General features: G+C 45.8%; 1 protein-coding gene across 4 annotated transcripts in view; it reads left to right on the forward strand.

The window, feature by feature from the left end:
- Window positions 1–24,656, forward strand: part of RERE (arginine-glutamic acid dipeptide repeats) — a 169,361-nt gene extending 144,705 nt beyond the window's left edge. For 2 of the 4 annotated variants that reach the window (XM_065649830.1, XM_065649833.1), the window contains 11 exons: window positions 10,390–10,552; window positions 12,642–12,734; window positions 13,207–13,406; window positions 14,099–14,260; window positions 15,426–15,539; window positions 16,250–17,616; window positions 18,011–18,233; window positions 19,265–19,988; window positions 22,077–22,223; window positions 22,852–23,032; window positions 23,779–24,656. In XM_065649830.1, the coding sequence (XP_065505902.1) occupies window positions 10,390–10,552; window positions 12,642–12,734; window positions 13,207–13,406; window positions 14,099–14,260; window positions 15,426–15,539; window positions 16,250–17,616; window positions 18,011–18,233; window positions 19,265–19,988; window positions 22,077–22,223; window positions 22,852–23,032; window positions 23,779–23,812 (3,408 nt within the window). In that variant the 3' untranslated portion in view covers window positions 23,813–24,656. The remainder of the gene's footprint in view (window positions 1–10,389; window positions 10,553–12,641; window positions 12,735–13,206; window positions 13,407–14,098; window positions 14,261–15,425; window positions 15,540–16,249; window positions 17,617–18,010; window positions 18,234–19,264; window positions 19,989–22,076; window positions 22,224–22,851; window positions 23,033–23,778) is intronic. The other 2 variants (XM_065649832.1, XM_065649831.1) reach the window with 2 other exon arrangements.
- Window positions 24,657–25,465: the final 809 nt, after the last annotated feature.

The raw sequence follows: 25,465 nt of genomic DNA on the forward strand, positions 1-25,465 counted from the left end.
GACCGTTTGCAAGTCCTCGTGAGTCAGAGCCCTAAGTTGTGCCCCAAATTACTGGCCCTTTTATTTTCTTATCCCTGATTGCGAAGTGGGGATCAAATTCACTTCCCAAGGGGGAGTAGCTGGCGTTAGTGCTTGCTGGAGGCAGCAGGGCAAACACAACTGTAAAGAATTAGCAAATTTTTTTTTTTCCATTTTTGAGTTCACTGTGTAGGTATTATAGTAAGCTACAATGAATTGGTCTTTCTAATACTGCTTTACAACTCTTACCATTGTCTTTTAGTTGAATTTTGCTTGCTCAGGATTTTTTCCTGTCAGAAAGAATTTGAGTCTGGAGGGAAGCAACAATAACTGAGGGATAAGCAGCTTACGTGGCAGTTCCTTTGTGGTTTCAGGGGGTGGGGACGTTGCTTGATGTCCTGCTCCAATATTCCCCTTTCATGTATTGCTCTGATAAACAGGAAAACACTTCAGTGCCCCTCAACCCTCCACACTTCATCTAGAAAATCTACTGGTTTAGAGAAATGTTCTTGGAGAGCAGTAAAAGGAAAACAGCTGTTCGGGGATCAGATCTGAGAGGAAAGGGTGTTTAAAATCCAGGCTTAGCGACGGGGATGTCGGAGATTTTTGTGTTTGCGAGTTGGTTGCTTTGTCCATAACTCAGCGCGAACAGCGGGGCGGGAGCCCGTCCTCCCTGAACCCCTGTCTGTGCAGCCTGCGAATAAAGTTTTCCGTGATAGTCCTGGTGGTTTGTGTGGGTTCAGTTGATCCTTTCCAGGTGTAAAATGGATGGCTTTCTTCCTCCGTCTGCCTTGTTCAGCTATTGGACATCAGAGATTTTTATTAAGAGGTCAAACCGTAGCTGTCTTCAGCACGGAACCAGGGCTTTGATAGTTTTCATCATGAAATAATAATCGGTTGTGAGGACTTTGAGAATAGCTGCAATAAAAGAAGGCATGGAAAGTTTTTGTTTCCAGGTGATTGCATCTTCCCTCATTAGCAGGCAGAATTATTTTATGAAGTTTGCCTCCTTGTGCAGTTTTTAATATTTTCTGAATGCTGCCGGTTTTCACATTACTTTTATTATAAACTCTTAAAACTCGACAGCTCCCCTATAGGTCGTGAGCTGCAGAGGGAGGAAGCTGCGTGTCAGGGAAGATAATACAGACATTTGACAAGCCAGGCTTTGCGTGATCCATCCCAGATGTGTTTGGAAAACCGAAAACATCTGTTGGGTTGCGGTGTGGAATGCAGGTCAGCGTGCAGACAGCTCAGACGCTGCTGCCAGCGCCGAGGCTGCGTTGCTGTGATTGTCTCAGGACTAAGTGGACCTTCAGTTCTTATTTCTATATTTAAATAAAGAAGTTGCGGGGTCTGACATTGGAGAAACAAATGGCTTGCTTAGCTTTCAGCTGCTCTTTCGCTGTTAAAACAGGAAAATCTCATCAAACTTTCAGAATTTCCACTGACTTATTTATTCGAGTGGTTTATTTCCTTGTTTTTGTGGTGTGTCTCAGAAGCGGGGCTGGGATTGCAGAGCACAGAGCGAGTGATCTAGAGGCAAAAACCCTCTCACCAAAGGGATAAGGGAGGAAAAAACCTTACCTGACATCATGGGAACGAACTCCTACTGAGAATGATGTCAGATGCCAATAACAGAATATGGCAAGAATCACATTTGGTTTGGAACCTGGAAACGTAATATATTCTAACTTAACCGAGGGAAAGCACGAGACAGTTTCATACAATATGCTAGTGAGAACAAACCTTTCTGCTCACGGTGAGCTTAAATTCAGCATTTTGGATCATCCCTTCGGTTCTGGGTCGGTGTGACTCCAGTGCAGCGATGCAGGGGATCGATTCCAAGTGACAATGAACCGGAAGGTGTTTGTGTTAAATACCAGCCTGCATTATTGCCGGGAGCCAGTCAGCTAACAGAACAAATAAAGCTCACAATTCTAACATGGGAAATGGTAATTACAGTTTGATTATATTTGTAAAATTTTCATTATGCAATGATAAAAATATTTCTAAGGGAGTACAACATTTTTAATAATTGCAAGCCTAATTTCACTTGTGCAGAATTGGACAAATTAGCACATGTATACCTTACTGGAATGCAGGATTAAGTTTCCTGCTGAATAGTAGAATTAAATTTTTAATACTTGGCTTAAATGAAAAATATGGAAGTAGAAAATGCTGCTGTCCTTGTGTTTGGAATGTCACTTTCTACGCACACATGCACATACACAAATTAGCCTTTCATTATAATTAATTAAAGTTGACATGCAAACCACAACAGAAAGTAGTTTAGTTGGAGATGAAATTACCAAAGTCTGTCAATTTTTTTTTTTGCTTGGTTTGAATAGCTGATTGTACTCGATATAATTTTCAGCCCCTGTATAAAACCCATAAAATAGAGGAACTGGTGGGGTTGAAAGAACCTTTTTCATTTTCTGGCAGCCATTACATGCTGCCAGTACAAAAACATTTTTTTCTTAACAGTCCCTTTCCAAGCTCAAAAATGGATTTTCCCCCAGCCACTGTCATTCAATTATCACCTCAGGAAATGCACAGATATAACTGATGATCCCTCTAAAACATCCTGCGGTATTCCACTCCTCCCATCTTTCATTTTTCTTCTCGCTCCAGTCATTAAATGTAACATTGCCGATGTATATTTTATAGGGTGACCCTGACGGCTGTCGCTTTGAGGACGTGCAGAGATAATAAGATTGTGCATGTAATGAAGGGCAGATAAATAGAAAAATGTTTACGGGATGGAGTGTGGTAGTTTTAACCGCTTTATGGCTCCTCGCTCAAATACACACCCACGTGAACCGCCACCGATACCTTTGCTTTAAATAGTGAAAATGTGATGTATCATATTGTGATGTAGCCAGTGAAATGGGGTTTTGTCCCACACCTGAACTCCAGCAATACGCCACCGAGAAATGTCATTATTGAGCTGGTACAAAACGAAAGTGCAGTTAAAGGGGTGATGTATCAGTGCTCGGCACCTTCGTTGAGAAAATCCTATTCCTTGTATTGTGCTGCTAGATTTTGGATGTCAGCAGAATTGATGGAAAAGCGTATGTGAAGGGGAAAAGGCATGATCCAGTGCAGGACACGGCGGGTCTGCTCTGAAAGCTTTTCTGAATACCACGCATTTAATTTATCTGGGTATTTATCCCCCTCTCCTTTTGGTCCTGATGGATGAACTCCAATATTAGAACTCGTTACCAAGAGGCTGGCAGGGAAAGATGTTGCACGGAACAGCTGTGAAGCCGAGGACTTTGATGTGGGTTGGAAAGTGGAATGAAGGCGTCAGTGGCTCAAGAAAATGGGAACTTCTTGCATCTGCACAAAAGCATTTCATCTCTGCTCGTCAGAACTGCCCCGGGTGTAATTCGCCCGGCCCACGTGCGTTTTGTTGGGGTAGCGCTGTGGGCATCGAGGTGTAAGGGAAAAGGGGAAAAGGCGGAATATTTGCGTTTGCCAGGGAGAACAAATGGATGTGGAGCAGTGGGTTGGATGGAACCTGCCATCTGTGCCGGGGCCTCAACGGGGAGAGAGGATTTCTAACCCCAGAAATGGTGATGTTGTAAGTCGCAAAGGGGAAAATAAACGCTTGACAAATGCATCTAAGGCAAGCAGGTTCTTAACTCTTCCGCTATTTTGATAACCTGTGAATGGATCAATCCCTGTGGGTTGTACCCGGTGGCACTGGGGGTGGCTCCGCAGTCCTGGGGAACTGGAACTGGCACTATTAAAGATCGGCTCTCGTAATTAATAACGGATGCAGCCAGCAGTCTGGGAGCTCCTCTGGGGATTAAGAACTCTGTTGATTAACAAAGAGGAGTCTCTGGAGGAGGAAGCCTTAATTACAAAAGTTTTCTTTTCACTCTGGCATGATGTGCAGCTGGAGAGAGGGTCAGCAGCTTTTAGTGGTGGCTGAGGCTTAAAACGATGCGCTGGCTTACCGTGTGTTTGGGTTTGCAGAGCTGTTAAAGCTGGTGCTTGCATCCCTAAAAATGGAAAAAAAATTGTTCTCATAGAGCAGATAGCAAGGGTAAGTTCTAGAATATTTATCTTATTTCCTACCAGTATATGCAGCCTTAATTACAAGCACTGGGAAAAGTTAGCAAACAAACTACATGAAAATAGTGAGTTAGACGTGACACAGAGACATGTTATTGGCGTTGTTTTCTGGCTACGGACAATAACATTTAGATTTCCCTGTGGTTTGCTAAAAACATAGAATCAAGTGGTAGGAGTGAAACAAGAATATCCAGCTGAAAGAAAAAGCGGTTTTTCTCGAGGGCAGAAGAAAAGCGGAATCGTTGAGGAACAGCCAGCCAGCGTGTGCTTAACAAGGCTGGATCAGCCTGTCCCGTAGGCCTGGCTTTGAATTATGAAGGGATTCTAGAGCCCAACCGTCACTGTTCACATAGTTTGAGGTTAATCAGTACAATTGTACTTCTCGCACAGGATCGATCTTGGCCGATTTATAAATCTTCTGTCTCTTTGTTTCTACAACCTATGAAACTTTAAAAGGATGTGCTGAGACTTAATTGGTAAATACTTTATTGATTTTTGTCATCAAATGGAAGATGCTGAAGGATGGTTGAATGTTACCGTGTTCCTGCAGATAAACGTTTGTTTCAAATGGGGGATTATTTACATCCTGTCTGGTATCTTTCTTTCTTTACAGAAGTGATCTATGTGTTTGGGTAACATGAAAAATGAAAGTATTTTAGTCACTTCACAGCTTGAGGAACTTTGCAGTGAAATCTTTGGGTTCCAGACTTGCTTCAGCACTGTGGGGGTGACAGAATTCCCTGCTGACCCGTTGGATCGTGGGCGTGTGTCGTCTGTCTAAACAAAAGCGTAATTTGTAGGAGGTAGAAGCTGAGTCTCCCCCTGGTCTGTAGGGGACCGAGCAGGGCAGCAGTGCTCGTTTAGCAGAAACAATCAGAAAACATCAAGTTGTAGCCAATTGCAGGTTTTTTCCGCAACAAAATGAACTGCAGAAGATACAGATGGAGCCTCAGCTGGGTTCCCAGGAAATTCGGTGCCTGTTCCTGTGTGTGGGGTGAAGTGACAGCATAAAAACCCAAGGAGTTAGTCTGGGTTTCTTATATACCAGTCTCCTCTTTTGCTCCCCACTCGGCCAGCCTGTTTTGCCAGGAGTTTCAAATAAAATACCGACCACTTGACCGTGCTGTTTGCAGAACAAGGAAGGAATATTAGGACAGCCAATCTTCTCCTAAAATTGCAGGTAGAGTTCTTAGCAGAGATCAGGGAGAGAAGGCTGTATTGCCATCCAAACGGTGATAAATGGCTAGAGGAACTGCGAGATAAAATGCCGATACTTTTAAAGTCTGCTAGAGAGCTGAGAGACCTGCAGGATGTTCCTTAGAGAGCATCCCACAGTTTTTAATGTGGTGTTTTTGTAGTGTTAGTAAAATATTGCTTGGTTTTTAAAAGCCTCTCTTAAAATTTCAGTAATGTTTTAGGTTATGCAGTGCTCCCGCGCACCCAAGGTGGACGTTAATCAGAGCTACTGAACGAGCTGCTGAGACTTATTGCTTAATTAGAGCATATGCAAACCTATTTGTCAGAGTTGGCAGAGGCATGTAGACCAAGCTTAAAATTGTAAAAATGCCTGAGCTCAACTCTTCGGAGCTGCTCACAGCTGTTCTTTCTCTTCCCTGCTGCATTTTTTCAATGCTTTACCTTGTTTAGACCAAGACAAGAGTTCTGCGTTTTCTGTCTCCGGATATAGGCTCATAATAAGCAACACCCACGCATTGCTCGCCGCTCCCCGTGCGATTCGGGAGGGCAGCGGGTTTGCTGCCTGGTTTGCACACATTTGCACCTCTGGTGTTGGCAGCTCCTGGGTTTGGAGGTGTTCGTGACGGGCAGGACCAAAACCTGCATTTTGTCTCCCAGTCTTAGCAGCGTATGCCAACGTTCTGGGTTGTTCCGCAGCGTTCGAGGTGGCAACCTGGCGGCGACAGCCAGCGATCCGCTGGTCTGTACTGGAGGTGCGTACCGTAAACCCCTGTTAAACAAAACTGCCTGCGTAGTCCATTTTCTTGATAAGCCCCTCGGCATTTGGGCAGGTGGTGTAACCAAGCCTGTTGAAGCCAGAGGACTCGGAGAGGGAGGGGGGTGCTGGACACAGTGTTTTTACCACAGGACTTCAGCTAAATTGGGTTGACTTAATAAAATCTTGATGCATTCCAGAGAGATTGTGAATTCATTAAGACCACGGCTGGACAATCTGTTCTCCTCCAGTCTGCCACGGCTGCTTTATAGCCATTGAAGAGAGTTGTCATTTACCTTTTCTGTTTAATTACTGTAAAGCTATTCCTCCTCCCCCATGATTTTTTTTTTTTTTTTCCCTGGCAGAGCGAGGCTCTGGGGAAATTAAACGGCAATTATTATGTTTGCTCACTCTGTTATACCATAACAGATACTTGAGGGTGAGTTGATGTGTTTGTGTGATTGGCTTCCACAGGAGCGGCAGGGCTGTCAGAACCTCTCAAATCCAGAAACGCAGCGTTAATCCTTTGTTTACCTAAGGCAAGACTAAGCACAAACATGGGGCACAGCTTGTATTGTGTATTTTACATTTGAAAACTGCTGATAAGAAGCGAGAAACCAGGGCACGCAGCACTTGCTGCCGCTGGAGTTAGTTTGCTAAGGGTATGGAGGAGTTAGTGAGGCTTGTCCTGGTGTTCTGGGAAAAAATATGGGTGAGAGCAGTGGGTGAAAATGGTGGGAGAGAGAAGAGAAAGGTGCCATATGCTGAGGAAATAATCTAATAAGTGCAGGTGGCTGTGCTGGGTAAGGGAGGATGGGGCTGGTGGGCACTTGGAGACTCTGAACTGAATTGCGGAGAAAGTCTCAGGGCTGCGTCCTCCTGCAGGACGGGATCTGAACCATTTCCTTCTCTGTACAAATAATCCCTGGAACAGAGCTCAAAGGAGATGAAGCGTGACTCATTTCTGTGTACCTACGACGCGGGGCGAAATGGCCTTGGCAGGAGAAGGCGAGAGATTTGAGGAGTTGTGAGCTCCGGATGTATAGTAGAATCGATGAAAGCTGAACCACGGTTTTTAGCGAAGAACGTATCCCCTCCGTCTCGCAAAAACTTCAGCCATGGTAGAGCAGAAGTTCTCGAGGAAAGGTGGCGCTGGGTTAGAGAGGGACCAACAAGGTCACTGTTCGAGCAGCAGGGTCAGCCCTCCCTGAACTCGGCTTGCGAGCCCTGAGTTTCATTTCCATCAGCCAGAGCCCTCACCGCGGGTACCCCAGCGCTCTCACCCTTTCCTTGATTTATCTCTGAAGACTGGAAACGAGGGGGATGTCACTCTTAAGTTGAGTGAGTATAATGATGCAATGAGGGATGGTTCAGTCTGCTTTATCTGGTGTGATTTTAGTGCGTACGCCGCTAGCAATACCCAGTTTCTGGCACCAAAAACTTCACCGGAGACACAATATATTTCAGGTTGTGAGGTCAGGGCTGCTCCCCTGGGTGCAGACCTGCTGCCCAGAAAATCAGATTGAGAGCAGCTGCTCTCAGCACCCGACTCGCAGTCACGGTGCAGAGACGTGGGATGCGTTGACTGAGAGACCTTGCGGTGAGCTGAGATCACCAGGAACAAAATGATCATTACAGGCCATTCATGTCAGCAGCGTTCATGCTTTTCTGTTTGCTTGCAAGCAGAAACAGCGGCTAATTTGCAAGGCTGCCTTTTGTAAAAGGGCCTTTTGATCAATGCGTGCCTGTGTTAATGTTTCAGTAGGCTATTGATTTCTGCAGCGGCTTTTGTTCCCTGAATTTATGTGCGATGGGTTTTGGCAGCGCACACTATGCATGTTTGATTAAAGTTCATTTGACTTTGCTTGCAGTGAGGCTGGAAGCTGGTTTTCCTCCCTGTTTGTAGAACCAAAGCTTTTCTGACTTATTCCTTTGTGCTCCAGCTCCTGCCCCCCGTGCAGGCACCACCGTGCTGCTTCTAATCCTTCCACTCACCCCACTCCAGCATTTAATCCCTTAGGTAGACGATATAATATTAGATAGCCAGGCAGCTAACAAGATCTGGCGTGGAATTTTTTCAGTGTAGTACGTGTCTAACCTGCGTGCATGTACAAAACATTAACGTTCTCTCTGGATGCTCCTCTCTGAGTTTTACTTCTCGATTTTTATCAGAAAGTTACGTCATGTACCAAGTCACAAACCTGTGCAGTCTGACGATGAATTTATTTTCTGTATTTCACAGAATATTCTCTAATCCTTTAATATATCCAGATTTGATAGGTGGGGTAAGACTAGTTGTTAAACTTCTGTTTCATCTTGACCTGTGTGCAGTTGAGACTGCAGCTTCGGGAGGGTCTCAGGGGAAAAAAAAGCATTATGATCACGAGGTTATTATTTATAAATATACACCATTTATTTTTTAAAAGTTTGGCTTATGATGTAGTGCACGTATAAGTTGTTAAACTTCCCTTGGGACCTGATGGGTTTGCGATGTGTAAATAGAGCTCAGAGATGTTCCCGGTTCCTGTTTTATGCCGGGAGGAGAACAGATGGGTTTGCACTCTGCCGTTGCCATGTGTCAGAGGACACATCAATTCACTGCCATAGACACGTGGGATTGACTTGCTCCTTGGTACTGACGCCTCAGATTTGATAGAAGTGAATTTATAAGTAAAACGTGGTGGTAGTTTCGTTTGCAGGGCACTTTGCAGCTCTGAAAAGCTTTGCCCAAGCTTTCCGCAGAGCTTTGTGTGCCTCTTGGCACAGGCCGGATCCTCAGTTTGACAAACAGTTGCGCTGGATGGACTTTGAACCCACTTAATGGACTCCAAGTAAATGTTATTTCTAAAGCAAACACGTCCGGTGGAACAGGCGGTAGCGGAGCAGGGTGCTGGGTGTCAGAACTCGGTGTTCTTCCCAGATCTGACATGGCTCGAATGCTCATCGCCAGCCTGCACCCGTTTTAGCTTTAGATTATCTTCAGGAAAGAGTTTTTAATAGATATAGGTATACTTTTTTTTTCCTTTAGTAGGGCTTTTGTCCTTCAGAATCAACAGTTGTAGGTAACGATTAATTTTGCCCACTTCTCCTCCTCCTCCTCAAGTATCAGTCCCAATACAGTTTGGTGTGAACGTTGTTCGGGTCTGTGCTGGAGATCACTCCTATCAAACCCAGTCTATAGCAGCGCCGATTAAAAATGCATTTATTCTGCCTATCGCCAGGAATCAAAGTTGCGGTTATGTTCTCTTTCTGGTGTTTCTATTTTTAAATCAGGCATTGGTAAAAATTCATGTCTTAAATGTCAGCAGTTAATGTCTAGAACAACATCCTCCTTTTGTCTTTCAAGTGTTGCAGTGGTACAGATGTTAGTCAGGGCTGTAATTGCTTGTTCGAGGCCCTTGGGAGAGTTTGGATTAAGGGTGTGTCTTTATTAGACTTGACTTGAGTGATGTGCCCCGAGCACAGGCTGCAGGATTTCCCCGCGGAGGGAGCGGGCTGAGGTTGTGCTGTTTGATCACATAAAATGCAGTTCAAAGAAAGCCTTTTTGTGGGTAATTCAGGTATGTTTGTTCTGATGTTGATTTTTTTCAAGGGGCTGGTTAGAACTTCTCCATTTTTTTCTCCTGCGACTTGAAAGCAACAACACCTTTTACCTTAGAGGCAGACAAGTCGCCAGGAAATGATGGGGTTTCAAAGTAAGAGAAAAGAGATTAAAACCACATGCTGTTCTTCAGTTCGGCGTTACATCCGCTAGTTCCAATGGCAGCTGCTCCAGTTTTTGAATGTAAGCCAGATTCATTATGCTGTGAAATTATCACTCATTTCTCTAGGTGTACTCTTTTAACTGCTTAATTAATTTAGATGTGGGCATATATATTCAAATTAAAGCACAATTCGCCGTAGTAGGGTTGAGTTATGGTTATAGACTTCTTGTTGAACATGTTTTTATTCTGACTTTCGGCTGCTTAAACAGGAGTACTAAAAAATATGTCTGTGGAATGTAGGTCGTCGAAATGGCAGTATCTGTTTGAATTGATCCTTATTCTTTCTGTAAACACCCGAGAATCCTTAGCAGTCCTACCCAACCTCTGGTCTTTTCCATGGGAGGAGTGACAAGGCATTTATTTACTTCTGTTCCTCCCCTGCAAAAGCAAACAAAAAATAATGAGGGTTTTTTTTTTTTTTCCTGCCTTATCTAAAGAATTCTTTTGTCTGCCTGAAATACATCATGAAGCTTCCTGCAAGAATACATGTGCGCATGGACAGAGAGCGAAAGGGAGGAAAAAAGCTGACGAGTCAGATTTGCACAAGCCTCTAACATACTCCTTCTGTATTTGCAGGGAGAACTAATCACCTTCTACTACTATTGGAAGAAAACCCCTGAAGCAGCAAGTTCTCGAGCCCACCGTAGGCATCGAAGACAGGCTGTGTTTCGGAGAATTAAAACTCGAACGGCTTCCACTCCAGTCAACACTCCCTCCAGGCCCCCCTCCAGTGAATTCTGTAAGTGGGAGCTGAACGCAAGGCGTTTATCTTTGTTTAGGTGCAGGGAGCAACAGTAACGTAAGGCGGCTGGACCTCCACGTGAACGGAGCGAGGAAATGGAGTTCAGGCCGTTGCCCTCTCGTGTTCCTGCACCGTTATGCTGGAATGTGGTAGACGTCTTTGATCACCAAGCGCTTTCTGCAGTTCTTAAACATAAAAGCGTCCTGTCAGGGTGGAAACACGGCCCTGGCACGGAATCTCCCTACTCTTTTCTTGGGTTTGTGTTGTATTTTTGCCAGGCTTATTACAGTAATGGGAATTAGAAAATGGAAAAAGAACAAGCCCCTCATCCCTCTGCGGGGAAGGTCTTTCCATCCTTGGTGACCTGCACCTTCTGCCTGATCTCAGGCTGAGCTGCGGCCAGCGCTCGGATCTTAATGCTGCTTGGAAGAACTTTGGCCTTGACTGAAGCAGAGGCATCTAAACAAAGAATAATTACCCAAACCAGTGAAATGTGCTGCAGTGCAATGGGTATGACCAGTAGCGTCCATACGGACACAGTAAACCCAGCACGTTTCACCTGCCTTCGGAAGCAAAGGGCCTGTGTGGAAGGCAGACGCTGGCAGAATCTTATTAATGTGGTGGGCAGGCAGGACAGAATTCTGGAGAGGGTGTTAGTGAGGTAGTAAGAAAGGACTATGAGCTTTTCCTTGCTGAAATTGGTAGGATTTATTGCCGGTTTCTGCGTGCACAAGAAGTACAGAGCTCAGCTCAATCCAAGACACTCAGCACTTCAGAGAGCGTGTGGCTGGAAGGACCCATCTGTCTGGATCCGACATCAGGATGAGAATAAAAATCAGCTTAGTGAAAGAAAGCAAGTTCTAGCCTGGTGTCAGTTTTGCAGTCAGGTTTTAAACACCTGCAAGAATTAATGTAGAAATTATGGTAGTGCTAGCAGCTACTGTTATTAAATGGGAGCCTGTGTTAATTTGAGGGGTAATGAGTTGATGACAGACACTAATGGCAAGTACAGTGGAGTCCCTCCCTCTCTAAAACCCTGCATGTATTACAAAATAGCCTCTTGGAACCTTTAGAAAAAACAGTATTCTTGCATCAAGGACTTCTTTTCTAATTGAAGATGTGAACAAAAGAAGCCACAGAGCTTTCTGCTTGTGGCAATTTATAGACCTGTTATGTTGTGAATTTATAGTGGTGGTGCTGGAAGAATGCAGTGCTCACAACAAGAAAGGATTTACTCCTGAGTGGTTTTTAGGAGATAAGACACAGTTTTTGCAATGTCTGCAGATTTTCAGTGGTTCAGATGGTGCTTTTTAGCTCACAGCCTTGTAATCGGTGAATTTGCTCTATACTGCTTGCCCCAAAGGAAAAGTGACCCTTTCCATATTCTCTGCTTCTTTGAAACACGACATTCGTGAATTGTAAGTTTGCCACAGGTTAAAACTCTTACAGAGGCTTGCAGTAAGGAATGGAAAGCTGGTAGTATCCTTGTAGTGTCTCTCATCCAAAAGAATCACAACATGTTTTTCAAAGACGTATGTTATGTGCAAGCATCGTTTCTTCCACCCACAGAACGCATGGAGCTCCTGGGCTAAATAAAGCTACTGTCTAACGGAGCATAGCAGCAGACGCCATCTGCTTTAGGAGACCGAAGTCTAGAAACAAAAACCAGAAAAGCCACCACAGTATCTGCCTGTGGAATCCAGTAAAGTGGAATTTAGGTGTAAAGTATTTAAGCTTCACCAGGTTCTAGAGAGAGACCTCATTTCTCTTGAAAATTGTGCATGGACGGTGTTTGAACGACAACTTAATTGGAAAAGTACCGTGTAGTGAATGAGAAGTTCTGCTAATTGTATCAGTGCATTCCTGGAATCCTCCTTTAGTCAGAAGATGGACCAGGCCTGGCCTCGCTTAGTCTGCAGAATGGGAAATAACGGCCAGCTAAGGGAAGGCGGTTGTAGGAAGTCACAAAATTTATGGAAGAACTGTTGTTATTAATGATTATTTTAGCGAAGTAAGAGGAAAGAGAAAATCCTGCTGCGTTTTATTTCTCATTTTCGTCTTGTTCCCTTGTTCTTTACGTGTTCAGTGGACCTGAGCTCGGCCAGCGAAGATGACTTTGACAGCGAGGACAGCGAACAGGAGCTGAAGGGCTACGCCTGTCGTCACTGCTTCACAACCAGTATGTGCCCCTTCCATTCCTGTATTTCTCTCCTGTTTAATGCCGGTTCGTCCAAGCAAGAGCAGTTCGTGTACACGCACAGCCGTTCAAAAATATGTGGGGTTGAATCAGCTAAAATGCAGCGTTCCCAGCAGAGTTCATCATGCTTTGCCATTGCAAATTAATGTTGCAGTGACAAAGGAGAATCATGAGAGGTTAGACATTTATACGGGGGAAAAAAGTCTACGTAATCTATGTAATCCATTTGTGATATATCAAATCAGTATTGGACTGTGACTGTCACACGTAAAACTCGTTTACACTGCACCAAATCTCTTCTGCAGCAGCCTCATTCCTGGAGGTTGGCTGAGAGTTGGGCAATGCCTGGAAGTGTGAGCCCAAAAACAGGGAAGGAAATGAGAAGTTTATAGCTCGCTTCACTTAAGAAACCACAGCTCTGGAGATTAATAGCTGTTGCTTTTTCTGCCCCAAGCCTCCAAGGACTGGCACCACGGCGGGCGAGAAAACATTTTGTTGTGCACCGATTGTCGCATTCACTTCAAAAAGTACGGAGAGCTGCCACCCATCGAGAAGCCTGTAGACCCTCCACCCTTTATGTTTAAGCCCGTCAAAGAGGAAGATGATGGACTCAGTGGAAAGCATAGCATGAGGACAAGGCGGAGTCGAGGCTCGGTAGGTGTAACACTTGCAATGCAGCTGCTTCTGTAAAGAAGTGTTGTCTGGAAAAACAAAGTCAAAATTCTAAAATGACGCTTTCTCCATCTTGCTTGTTTGCCGTGCTATGTGCCTGCTGCTGCTTTTGTGCGCGTGAGATTTGCAGAGGTTGAGCTTGCTTCTGAAAAAGGAGCCGAAATGTCTCTTCTGCAAGTCAAACTTCTTTCCATGTTTTTGATGACGGGCAGTGGACTGTCATCGTAACGGGGCACTTGACCAGTGTGTCGTTCCAGGTTTTGTACTAGTATGTATCGTTCCAGGTGGATCCTGTCAGAGACAAGCCCTTTGGCTTATTTTAAAGGAAGACTTTTAAAAAATTAAATGCTATTCATGTGCTCTCCTCATATTACAGGAGTTAAAATCTCCTTACAAGCGTGCATGCGTGCGTTTTACGAAGAAAATTTAGCATGCAAACAGCAGCAGCCTTGGAACATCTTTTTAATGTCATTTCTAGCAGACACTACTAAATAAAATAGTTGGCGCTTAATGTTTTTGAGTAGACAAGGAAAAATTGTAACGATGTTGAATGCTCTTGGTTTTCCATTTTTCAAGCTTTCAGCGGGAGTGCTCCATCCATGCCCCTGCTGTAAGACAGAAAAAATCAAGAGGCTGGCCAAACTGATCCCCTTTTATTTCTGTTGAACAAACAGATGTCTACACTACGTAGTGGTCGTAAAAAGCAGCCAGCCAGCCCTGATGGTAGAACCTCACCTATTAACGAAGATATCCGTTCCAGCGGCCGCAACTCTCCCAGCGCTGCCAGCACCTCCAGTAATGACAGTAAAGCGGATTCGGTGAAGAAATCCACCAAGGTAAAATTGTCCCATTCTTCTTTTGTGTTAGGACTGGGCACCTGAAGCTTCTTCAGTCACCCAAATGAGGTTCTGGGAGGTCAGGGAGTCTCTCGGTGACCTCGAAATTCCTACTTGTGTGGATAAGCAAAAAAAAATTTAATGGTGGATCTGACTGATGCTTCGTTCCTGTACATAAGGATGCGTAGTGATAAAAACCATTAAAGCATCCCCACATAACCTTACTGCTCTCACAATACAGTAATCCTTCGATTTTTTTTTTTTTTTTTGGATGCAAACGCAAGCATTAGGCTCATGGAAGTAATGCAGCTCAGAAATGCTGTATTTCAGACAAGTAGACAGTTTAGGGGATTTTTTTTTTTTTGTTAAGCAGTACTTAATCTTTGTTTACAAAGGAATATGAATATGTAGTAATTGAGCCTATTCTCTTACTGGCTTTCTGTATGTATATTTGTTTGATTTTTCAGAGCAAGCTGACAGTTTAGTCTGTTTAAATGAGTAAGTGCCTTTCCAAGGGCGTACTGAAGAAACAAAGCCAGATGAAGCAGAAGGCACTGTAAATTGAAAAGTAGCCAATTAAAAATAAATATTTGAAGAAAAAAAAAAAAAAAGCCAAAACTGGAGTATGGAGTGAGTTTTCACATGATAAAACTGAGAACTTAGCAAAATTTGAAGCTAAGTTAGGTATATAAAAATATTCCCCTCAAAATATCAGGAGTAAAGCAAGACTTTCATGTAGTAGAAAGAGGTTTATCCTGTTCCAGGAGAAATTCTCGCTCTATCCGCTGTTCCCAGCTGGTGTTGGTCTCGGTTAGAAGAGCCCACTGGACCAGTCGATGTGGGATGAGTTCTTGGTGGGCTTGATTCTGCACAGCTGGACACAACTGCTTTGTTTAAAATATTCCTTTGCTCTCAAACCTCACGACCAGATCTGCGTGACGAGGAAGGCTGCACTCGATGTCCCTTTTTCCTGCCAGCTTGTGTCAGAAATGTGTACAGGATGGATGTGCAAACGGCCCCTTGGGTTTCTGTCCGCAGAAGTCAAATCGCTCCATAGGAACTCTTCGTGTTTATTTGTATTAAATATGGTGGCACTGGCATGTGCTCAATTTACTTTTGCATTTACATCGCTGGTAACTGTTGCGTTCTGCTTCCTTTGTGGCAGAAGATAAAAGAAGAGGTTTCTTCTCCTCTCAAGAACTCCAAGAGGCAGCGGGAAAAGGCGGCGTCTGACACCGAGGAGCCTGACAGGGCCAATGCCAAAAAATCCAAAACTCAAGTGAGTCCCACAGAGGAATGTTTTCACTTAGGAGGTTGGTTTGAGAGTGGGAGGGGTGCAAACCCGCTAACAAACCAAAAACATGAAATCAATTTAAGTCACAGCAAATTGTGACTTAATCTGTGGCTGGAAAGCGACCCGTATTATAATGTGTTCCTTCTGTTGCAAAACAGTGGAATGATGCAGGATAAGTCCAGAAGTCCTTTTAGTTTTAATTTCAATGTCAACTATACAGGAGTGTATTTGGATTCTTTTCTGCTGCCTCCCTATTTTTTTTAATGGAAATTTCCTTCTTCTGTGGCAAGTTGGAAGACCACGACTAGAGTTGTCTTAGTGTAGTGATCCCAAAGCTCATGTGAAGTACTTTTAGGATGTCTTTTCAGCTCTGTGTGACTGACCAGGTTCACTCTGTGCACAGGGTTTGGGAATTCTGGCACTGAGCTTTCTGTATGGCAGAAGCACAGAATGGTTGAGGTTGGAAGGGACATGGATGTCATCTAGCCCACCCCCCCTGCTCAGGCAGGGCCACCCGTTGTCTTTGCTCCCTCCCTTTGGATATTGATGTTGCCTGTGCAGTTTTAAGTTCAAAAGGTGATAGTTGCTCTTGTGTGTGCACAGCACGTGTGATAGATTCCATCCTTTGGCATGCTGTGGTGTTCCCTGTGCAGTTTTCTCATGCATGCTGGTTATTGTTCCCCCTCTCCCTGCAGGAGATCAGCCGGCCAAACTCTCCCTCGGAGGGCGAGGGCGAAGGCGAGAGCTCCGACAGCCGCAGTGTCAACGACGAAGGGAGCAGCGATCCCAAGGACATCGACCAGGATAACCGGAGCACGTCCCCCAGCATCCCCAGCCCCCAGGACAATGAGAGCGACTCGGATTCATCCGCTCAACAGCAAGTGCTGCAGGCACAGCCCCAAGTGCTCCAGGCACAGAGCGCTTCTGGCCAGGCTCCCCCTCCCACGCCACCCGTATCAGCCCAGTTACCAGCATCGCTGCCGGCGGCGTCGAGCGCGACTTCAGCCCCGCTGCAGGTCTCGCCGTCAGCATCCCAGCCCCCCGGGCAGCCCCAGGCCCCTGCGCCGCCGCCTCCGCACTCCCACATCCAGCAGGGCCCTGCCCTGCACCCCCAGAGACTCCCCTCGCCCCACCCGCCGCTGCAGCCCCTGAGTGTCCCGCAGAGCCAGCCCGCCCCGGCCTCCTCGCAGCCGCACTCGCACGGCCAGGCCCAGCCGGCCCCTCACGGCCTGCAGGCTCAGCCCCTCCTGCCTCATCCTGTACCTTCCCAGCCGTTTTCCCTCCCCACTCAGTCATCTCAGTCTCAGGTTCCCCTTCAGACACAAGCCCCGTCTCATCCTCACTCGGCTCTCCAGGTCGCGCAGCCCGTCCTGCCGACCGCCGCCTCCCTGCAGCAGGCGCAGCCGCCGCGGGAGCAGCCCCTGCCGCCCGCACCCATGGCCATGCCGCATATCAAACCTCCCCCTACCACCCCGATCCCGCAGCTCCCCACTGCTCCCTCCCACAAGCACCCTCCTCATCTCTCCGGCCCTTCTCCGTTCTCGATGAACTCCAACTTGCCTCCGCCACCCGCTTTAAAACCTCTGAGCTCCCTCTCGACTCATCACCCTCCATCTGCGCACCCTCCTCCTCTGCAGCTGATGCCCCAAAGCCAACCGCTGCAGTCTTCGACAGCCCAGCCTCCCGTACTGACGCAGAGTCAGAGCCTTCCCCCGCCCGCTAATCACCCCCCGTCTGGACTCCATCAGGTATCCTCCCAGCCCCCGTTTTCTCAGCATCCCTTTGTCCCAGGAGGGCCACCTTCCATCACCCCTCCGTCCTGCCCCTCCACGTCCACGCCGCCCGCCGTGCCTGGCATCCCGCTGCAGACTCCGGTCTCCACGTCAGCGGCTTCTGGTGGAACCGTGCCGGTGGTGACGGCCTGCACGCTACCGCCTATTCAAATCAAAGAAGAAGTCCCAGATGAAGCTGAGGAACCAGAGAGCCCTCCCCCTCCGCCCAGAAGTCCTTCACCAGAACCTACCGTGGTGGATACACCGAGTCATGCCAGTCAGTCAGCCAGGTACGAGGTGCTCAGCAGAACTTCTTTAATGTGCTGAGTTTTTCTGTGTAGCAGGACGTTCCCAAAGGCTGAGAAATGAGCTCCTGTGCGAGCTGAGTGTATTTTACATGTGCATCGTGGCAGCCTTTCTTTCTAGGATGATTTTGCTCTGTTTTTTGCTGGAATGGGGCTGTTTCAGCCAGGGCATTACAGTTTGTGATTTTAAGAGGGGTTTTATACTCTGCTTGTCTGTGGAGTAATACAGTACAATTAATTTTCTCATGGCTTTCGGGGAAGCTGGTGGTGCTGTTGTGTAAGTGTAGAGTGACACTTTATTTTTTTGACATACGGTTCTTGAATCCCAGATTCTTGCATCGTTCCCGGGGCTAAGCTCTTTGTGTTTTGTTTCTTTCAGGTTCTATAAGCACCTGGACCGTGGCTATAATTCATGTTCAAGAGCAGACTTATACTTCATGCCTTTGGCAGGATCAAAACTGGCCAAGAAGAGAGAAGAGGCCATTGAAAAGGCCAAAAGGGAAGCAGAGCAGAAAGCCAGAGAAGAGAGGGAAAGAGAAAAAGAAAAAGAGAAGGAAAGAGAGAGGGAGCGGGAGCGTGAAAGAGAAGCAGAAAGAGCTGCGGTATGTTTATTTGTAGCTAAGAGCTGTTTAAGGGGGTTTTAAGTCATGGTGGGATCTGACCTGGGTGGTGACGGTGGAATGCAAATCCCCAGAAGCGCTTTAATGCAGGTGCAATGAGTATTGGTGGGTCTGGGAGCTTGTGTATGAAGTCAAAGCCGACCAGCCTGCCTGTGACTTTCTCCTCTCTGAAGGAAATGGAAAGTTCCTACTCCTGGTTTGTTTCTGATGTGCGGGAAGCCAACACAGCTGGGGATAACTAAGCCAAGTATTTATGTTTCCTTGCAGTAGAAAAACACTCTGTGCAGATTTAGTTAATGCCCTTGTGTATCTTGTACTACTGTGCAGGCACAAGCGTGCTGTCTGCTGGAAAAGGGGGATCTGAAGACTTTGTAAATTCAAAGTAAACTTAGTTAAAGGCACGTAACTTTATTTTTATGGGGAGACCCAAACTCCAGTCTTGGTATAAAGAGCCAGTACAACTAATCCCTTTTTCTGTGGCCTGTCAGAAAGGAATGATTGCTCTTGGGCCCACAGAATTGGTAGGTTGGTAGTAACATTATTGATGCTGAAAAAGAAGGTGCTGAAGTCTTCCTAGTGTGGGGTGCATTTCAGCGATCTGGATCATAGCTACGTGTTTCTGTGGGATTATAAAAATCAGGTTATGGCATCTGTCCACTAACAGATGTGTCATGTGTGGGAACTTGACTTTGTTTTGGGGACAGGGATCCTTGGGCAATTGCCTGGGTGAGCTGTGCTTGTTGCCCTCCCCAGAAGTGCTGTGCTGCTCTAGTACAGAGGGGGAGAGCAGCATGCAACGTCCTGATGTGACAGGAGTGGGATTTGTTGTGTTGCACGTCATGGAGATGAGAGTTTCCTTGGGCTTAGTAAGTTTTAGGATACAAGTGAGTGTAGAGAGGAAGAACACACTGCAAACAAGACTGTTAGCCCGCAGTGACATGTGGCAGCTGCTGCCCGTAGCTGTGACGTGTACCGACTAGTTGAACTAACCTCTCTTCCCCCGTTCTGTGCAGCAGAAGGTATCCAGCTCCTCCCATGAAGGTCGTCTCGGAGAGTCCCAGCTCAGCGGGCCAGCGCATATGAGACCTTCATTTGAACCTCCCCCGACGACCATTGCTGCTGTACCACCTTACATCGGCCCGGATACACCCGCTTTACGAACACTGAGTGAATACGCCCGTCCTCATGTCATGTCACCAACAAACCGCAATCATCCCTTCTTTGTCCCCCTGAACCCCACCGATCCACTTCTGGCCTACCACATGCCTGGCCTCTACAACGTGGATCCCACCATTCGGGAACGAGAGCTGCGAGAACGGGAAATCCGGGAGCGAGAAATCCGGGAAAGGGAGTTGAGAGAGAGGATGAAACCTGGCTTTGAGGTGAAGCCCCCAGAGCTCGATGCACTGCACCCAGCTACGAACCCCATGGAGCATTTTGCCAGGCACGGTGCACTGACTATTCCCCCAACAGCAGGACCTCACCCATTCGCTTCCTTCCACCCGGGTTTGAACCCCCTGGAAAGAGAGAGACTTGCACTGGCAGGCCCCCAGTTACGGCCTGAAATGAGCTACCCTGACAGACTGGCGGCAGAGAGAATACACGCCGAGCGGATGGCATCGCTGACAAACGACCCCTTGGCGCGGCTCCAGATGTTCAACGTGACACCTCACCATCACCAACACTCACACATACACTCGCATTTACACCTACACCAGCAGGATCCCTTACATCAAGGTGAGCCCAGGGAAAGGGGCCAGGATCCCAGGGGTCCTCTCTCGTGAGCTGTTAGCAGAAATCTATCCAAAACGGGCAGCCTGTGACTCTGGAATTCAAGTAGCAAAATCCCTGTTTCCTTTTATGTGATGTGACTTCTGTACTGTATAAGGTTGTGATAACTGAAATGCAAACTATTTTGGGGGGAGAGTGGACCAATAGCAGTGACAAATGATGGTAACAGTACAGCGATCTTCGTGGACACTGCACGCTGTCACCGTAAGAGGTTTGCTGTTTTCTGGTGGTTTGGGTTTTTTTTCAGTACTGGTGTCCAAGAGCACCAGCTTACAGCAGTGTCTGGCGGACGAAGGGTGAAGGGAATTTGTCAGGAGAGATGTCACGGAACTGCGAACACTGCTAATGGCTCTTACAGTATGAGTTATAGCTGGAAAGGAGCTGAAACTGGTGTTTCCATATAGGAGCTGGAAAAAAATAGGAGAGAAAGACTTCATCTCTTTAGCCGTTTGACATGCCAACCATCTGGCCTTAGTTGAGCTGAAATTCTCTATCGGAATTCTCACAAGAACCATGTAAATTTAGGGTTTGTCATCGTTTTAGCTACAGTGTATTTCTACGTGTGGAAATCTTTCTCCCAAACTATTTAATAGTCTCAAAAATGACTTGATGCCTTGCTCATTTCTAAAGCAAGCTACATGGTTACTCTTCTGGAAGTGGTTACTCATCTGGAAGATGAGGCACTAAGCAGAATTGTTCTGATTTTCTGGTGGCAGACTGGAGAGAGCACAGCAAGCAAGGCAGCAGGTGCAGTAGCTGCTAAGTAAGGAAAGAAAGTCCAAGTACTTGGAAGTGCAGCTTCTGGTGCAGCTGGCTGCAAATGTAGTGTTTGTGTGAGCAAATATAGCATACTTCACCTTGGAGCAGTATGCATTGAACGGAGCTGGGATGTCCGCGTTTTGGAGTTTGGAAGGAATTTGAGTGCTGCTGCAGAAGCCAGATGGTATAGCAAGGAACGAGCAGGGTCTTGTGAGACTGTTATGTGGGGGTTACAGGGAGGAGATGATAGCGCTGAGCATCAGCATTCTTCAACCTGCCACCTGAGACTGCACAAATCACAGTTTGAGGCAGGTTTGCATACCCCATTGATAGCAGAAGAAATTTGTCATAGATCATGTCTATACAAGGACTCTGTTGTCAGGTAAGTCAGCACCTCTGTGCAGGTAAGTCCAGGTACTCCCCGATTATTCGTTCTGGACAAAAATCTGGCAAGTACATTCTCACACTCAGTCTAGCAAGAGACAAAGCCAAGTCAATTCATTGTCAAGGCTCTTAACTGTATTTGAAAAGTAATTTGGCTTTAATCTTGGCTGCCAGGTTACGATACAGTGAGGGGCTCCTGAATGTTTCAGGTGGTTCTGAACAGCGTGTAACGTGACCACACGTCTCAGATAACAGCTGAGGGAGAGTTGTGTTGCCGGTGCTGTATCCCTCTCATTTGTGGTTCTTCTGCAGTCTGCTAACAGCTTATCATTCTGAGATTGCAGAGGAGCTGATACATAAGTATTTTTCAGATTTGCCTGTGTCTTTTTTCATCATATTGGTAAAGTGGCATCAGAGAGGCTGTCTGCAGGGTGGTGGCAATGTCATCTTTTGCAAACAAAGGGGTTTGCCAGCTTTTGGCCATCAAGTAGTATTAGTAAAGTCAAGAGGATGCTTAAATGCTTTCGTACTAAATGCCACTAGTGATCCTTCAATTTTATATGTGTGAAGGGGAAATAGGAGAGAGTTTTGGCAAACTTTTTCTAAATGTTGACCATCTTTGCTGTTTTTCCATATTGCTTGGTGAATTTCTTTTTTCTGTAGAAATGGAAAGCCCCTGGATTGTTGCTTTAACAATTAAGACTGGTAAGCAGATGGCACTTGAAGACAGAAAAGTGGGTTTCAGATTGGGCGGAGCTAAGCTCCTGGTAATTACATACCAGTTAGGCCAATGCTGATCCAGCTCAAGACTAACAGGGCTTTTGATCTCCCGAACAGTGAGCGGTGCTTCCCAAAGCAGTTGATTGCTTGCTTTCTTTCCTTCTTTTAAAGGTTCAGCAGGACCTGTTCACCCGCTGGTGGATCCTTTAGCAGCTGGACCCCATTTGGCACGTTTTCCCTACCCACCTGGGACCATCCCCAACCCATTGCTAGGGCAGCCACCTCACGAGCATGAAATGCTCCGACATCCAGTCTTTGGTGAGAGCATTTTATGGTCCTTTACGAAGGTTGGCTCTTGATCTCAACTGTCGTCTTTTCTCTTTTCTTCTGGGTCTTAGCGTTTCTTGGGAGAGGAGTTGGTGGAGTTGAGCTGTACCTTAGGTTACAGCCAGAGGTTGGTTGGTTTAGGAAAAAAAAAGCTTCATGGGACAACTCCCTTATGAGGACACGCTGAGGGAGCTGGGTCTCTTTAGTTTGGAGAAGAGGAGACTGAGGAGTGACCTTATTAATGTTTACAAATATATAAATGGTGACTGTCAGGAGGATGGAGCCAGGCTCTTCTCGGTGACAACCAATGATAGGATAAGGGGCAATGGGTACAAACTGGAACTCAGGAGGTTCCACTTAAATATGAGAAGAAACTTCTTGCCAGTGAGAGTGCCAGAGCCTAGCCCAGGCTGCCCAGGGAGGCTGTGGAGTCTCCTTCTCTGCAGACATTCCAACCCGCCTGGACACCTTCTGTGTAACCTCATCTGGGTGTTCCTGCTCCGGCGGGGGGATTGGACTGGATGAGCTTTCGAGGTCCCTTCCAATCTGTGACATTCTGGGATTCTGTGAACTCTCTGCAGGCCTCATAAGTGTTTAAAAATGGGCAACTCTCTCTTAGGTACTCCTTATCCGCGAGACCTGCCCGGTGCCATTCCACCGCCCATGTCAGCCGCCCACCAGCTGCAGGCCATGCACGCCCAGTCAGCAGAGCTGCAGAGACTGGCCATGGAGCAGCAGTGGTTGCACGGCCATCCTCACATGCACGGCGGGCATCTACCGAGTCAGGAAGATTATTACAGGTGAGAGGCGCGGTGAAGGCGTTTGGAGGCTCGGGGGTGCTACAACTTGCTTTGTCTTTCTCCACGTTCTGTCTTTTTTCTTCTGAACTACTGCCTTTCTTACTGGGGGCTGGGTTACTGGCCTGACGCAGTTATGGAGGATGGTGAAGCTCTACTAAGACCTAATTTGAGCATAGGTGGTAGGGCAGATTGGAACCTACATCCAAATTACTGGCACAGGATGTAGACTAGTTGAGTCTTACATTGCAGAATTACCTCTGGTTGGTGTTTTTAGTATGATACTACAATTGCTGCTTCCACATCTCTCTTGAGAACAGTGGAGGAAGGTGGATAAAAGCTTTATGAATGAGAAGAGGGGAAGAATTCACTAAATCTTAAGAAATTACTAAAGGCAGTAGGAAGATGAAATGTATGAATAATACAGATCCTGCATTCCCAGCTGAGAATGCCTGGATGAATCATGCAAGTTCTTTCTCCCCAGTATATGGTGTGGATAGTAGGGTGGTTCTCTGCTCGGCCACCACCTCACCTCCTGTTTGCAATGACCACTGGCAATATGTCAACTAAGAAGAAAAACCAAAAGCCACCAGCGCCCAGCAAGGGCCTTTCCGCCTGTCTGCGGGTAGCGAGGATATTTAGGAAGCAGCACATTAAACACCCATGAGATTGGCAGGAAGGCGAGTTCTCTCTGAAGCGTCACGACGCCTCCTTCGCTTTGCTAAAACGAGTTTTTCTTTCTCTTTCAGTCGACTGAAGAAAGAAGGCGACAAACAGTTGTAATAAATTATTTATTTGTAATGCTGGCTGTGGAAACCCCAGTCCTTGGGAAAGAGCGGAACATTTTTACATACAAGAAGAGCTACAAAAGGAAAAGAATATCTTATAAAGATTTCTTTATATATTTAAAACAACCACCCAACAAGTAGAGACTTATCAGCATAGTGTTCATTTGTAGAGAAGATTTCTCAAGACTGGTGTGGGTCTCCCTGCATGACAACGTATTCAGAAGCCTATTGAAAATACTGGACTGTGTGGAATATTCAGAGAACTTCCTGCAATCTTGGGTTTTTTTTCTTTTTTTCTTTTTTGTTTTCCTTTTTTTTTTTTTCTTTTTCTTACTAGTTTGTTTTGAGTAGGTGCTAGAATCAGGTTCACAACACAAGTCACTGTGCGTAAAGAGACACTCAATGCATCTATAGCTATTAAAAAAAAAACAAGGATTGCAAGTAGGTGACATAACAAGCTCTGAATGCAAGTGCTATAATAATTAAAATCTACTTTTATTTTAATACATTGTAGGAAATCTTCATAATTTTAAAGAGAGCTCAGTTCTGCAGCATGGCTTTTTAAGTCTGTAAATAACTTTTTTGGGTAGAGGGGAGAAACAAAACAAAACAAAACTCCAGAGATGTTTATCTTGATTTTCAGTAACATCACAAATTGTGAATTCCTACCTGGTATTGACAGAATACAGAGTTGATTTTTTAATAAAAAATATATATATAATTATCCCTTTAATTAAAGGGGACGATGGGTATCAATAATTTCAAATGGATAAAAGCTTGAAATTTGGTTTGTTATCAACAATAAGCATTAAAGGGAGTTGCAGGGATAATGTTGCAAATGACTGTTTCTGTTCCTGTTTTTTTGGTTCGTTTGGGTTTGTTGGGTTTTTTCGTTAGTGTTACATCTCTCTGTTCTGCAGATGATTTCTGTGGAGTTGGGTTTCTCAGCAGTCCAGGTGTCCCTTGGAACCAGCTTCCCCTTTCGATGCCTACGTCAAGGGTTCATTGTCAATGTGGCCATAATACACCTCTTTCCTATTACCTTTTGAAACTTAATCTAACTACATTGGTTTTAGACTTTAGGCAAAAGTTCAAAGAAATAATTTGTTCTAAAATCTCTTTTTTAAAATTTTCCATGGCTCAAACTAGCACAGCCAGAATTTTGTATGCATGTGGATATTTTTGGAGGACGTGCTCTTTCTGGCCTCTTACGTTTGATATGTTCTTAAGAAACGTGGATAGGCAGCTGAGTATTCTTGAAGTTCTTTTGCAGAGACCAGTCTGTATTTTCTCTTTGACTGTTTTAGTTTTGGTTTTGTAAGCAAAAACTTTTTAACTGCCACCAGTGTTCTGTATCTCAGGAACTTAACGCTTTGGAATTAACCAGATATATGGACAGTAACATTTACTGACTCCCAACACACCAGGTCCTTGCGGAATGACTCCTGTTGGCTGATTCTCATGTGGATGGTAAAAGGAGAGGAATACACAGAAGGCCAGTGAGCATTATTTTGGAGACAACTCCGCTTACTGTCTAGGCAGACTTTTAAATTTTTTATCGCTGTTTTGCCATGGGTTTTCTTTGCCAGAGCAGCGGGCGATGCAACCGATGGACATCTGATCTGTTGGCCGTTTTTTTTTTTTTTTC

The sequence above is a fragment of the Caloenas nicobarica genome, chromosome 22 (assembly GCF_036013445.1).
Source record: "Caloenas nicobarica isolate bCalNic1 chromosome 22, bCalNic1.hap1, whole genome shotgun sequence".
NCBI classification, from domain to species: Eukaryota; Metazoa; Chordata; class Aves; order Columbiformes; family Columbidae; genus Caloenas; species Caloenas nicobarica.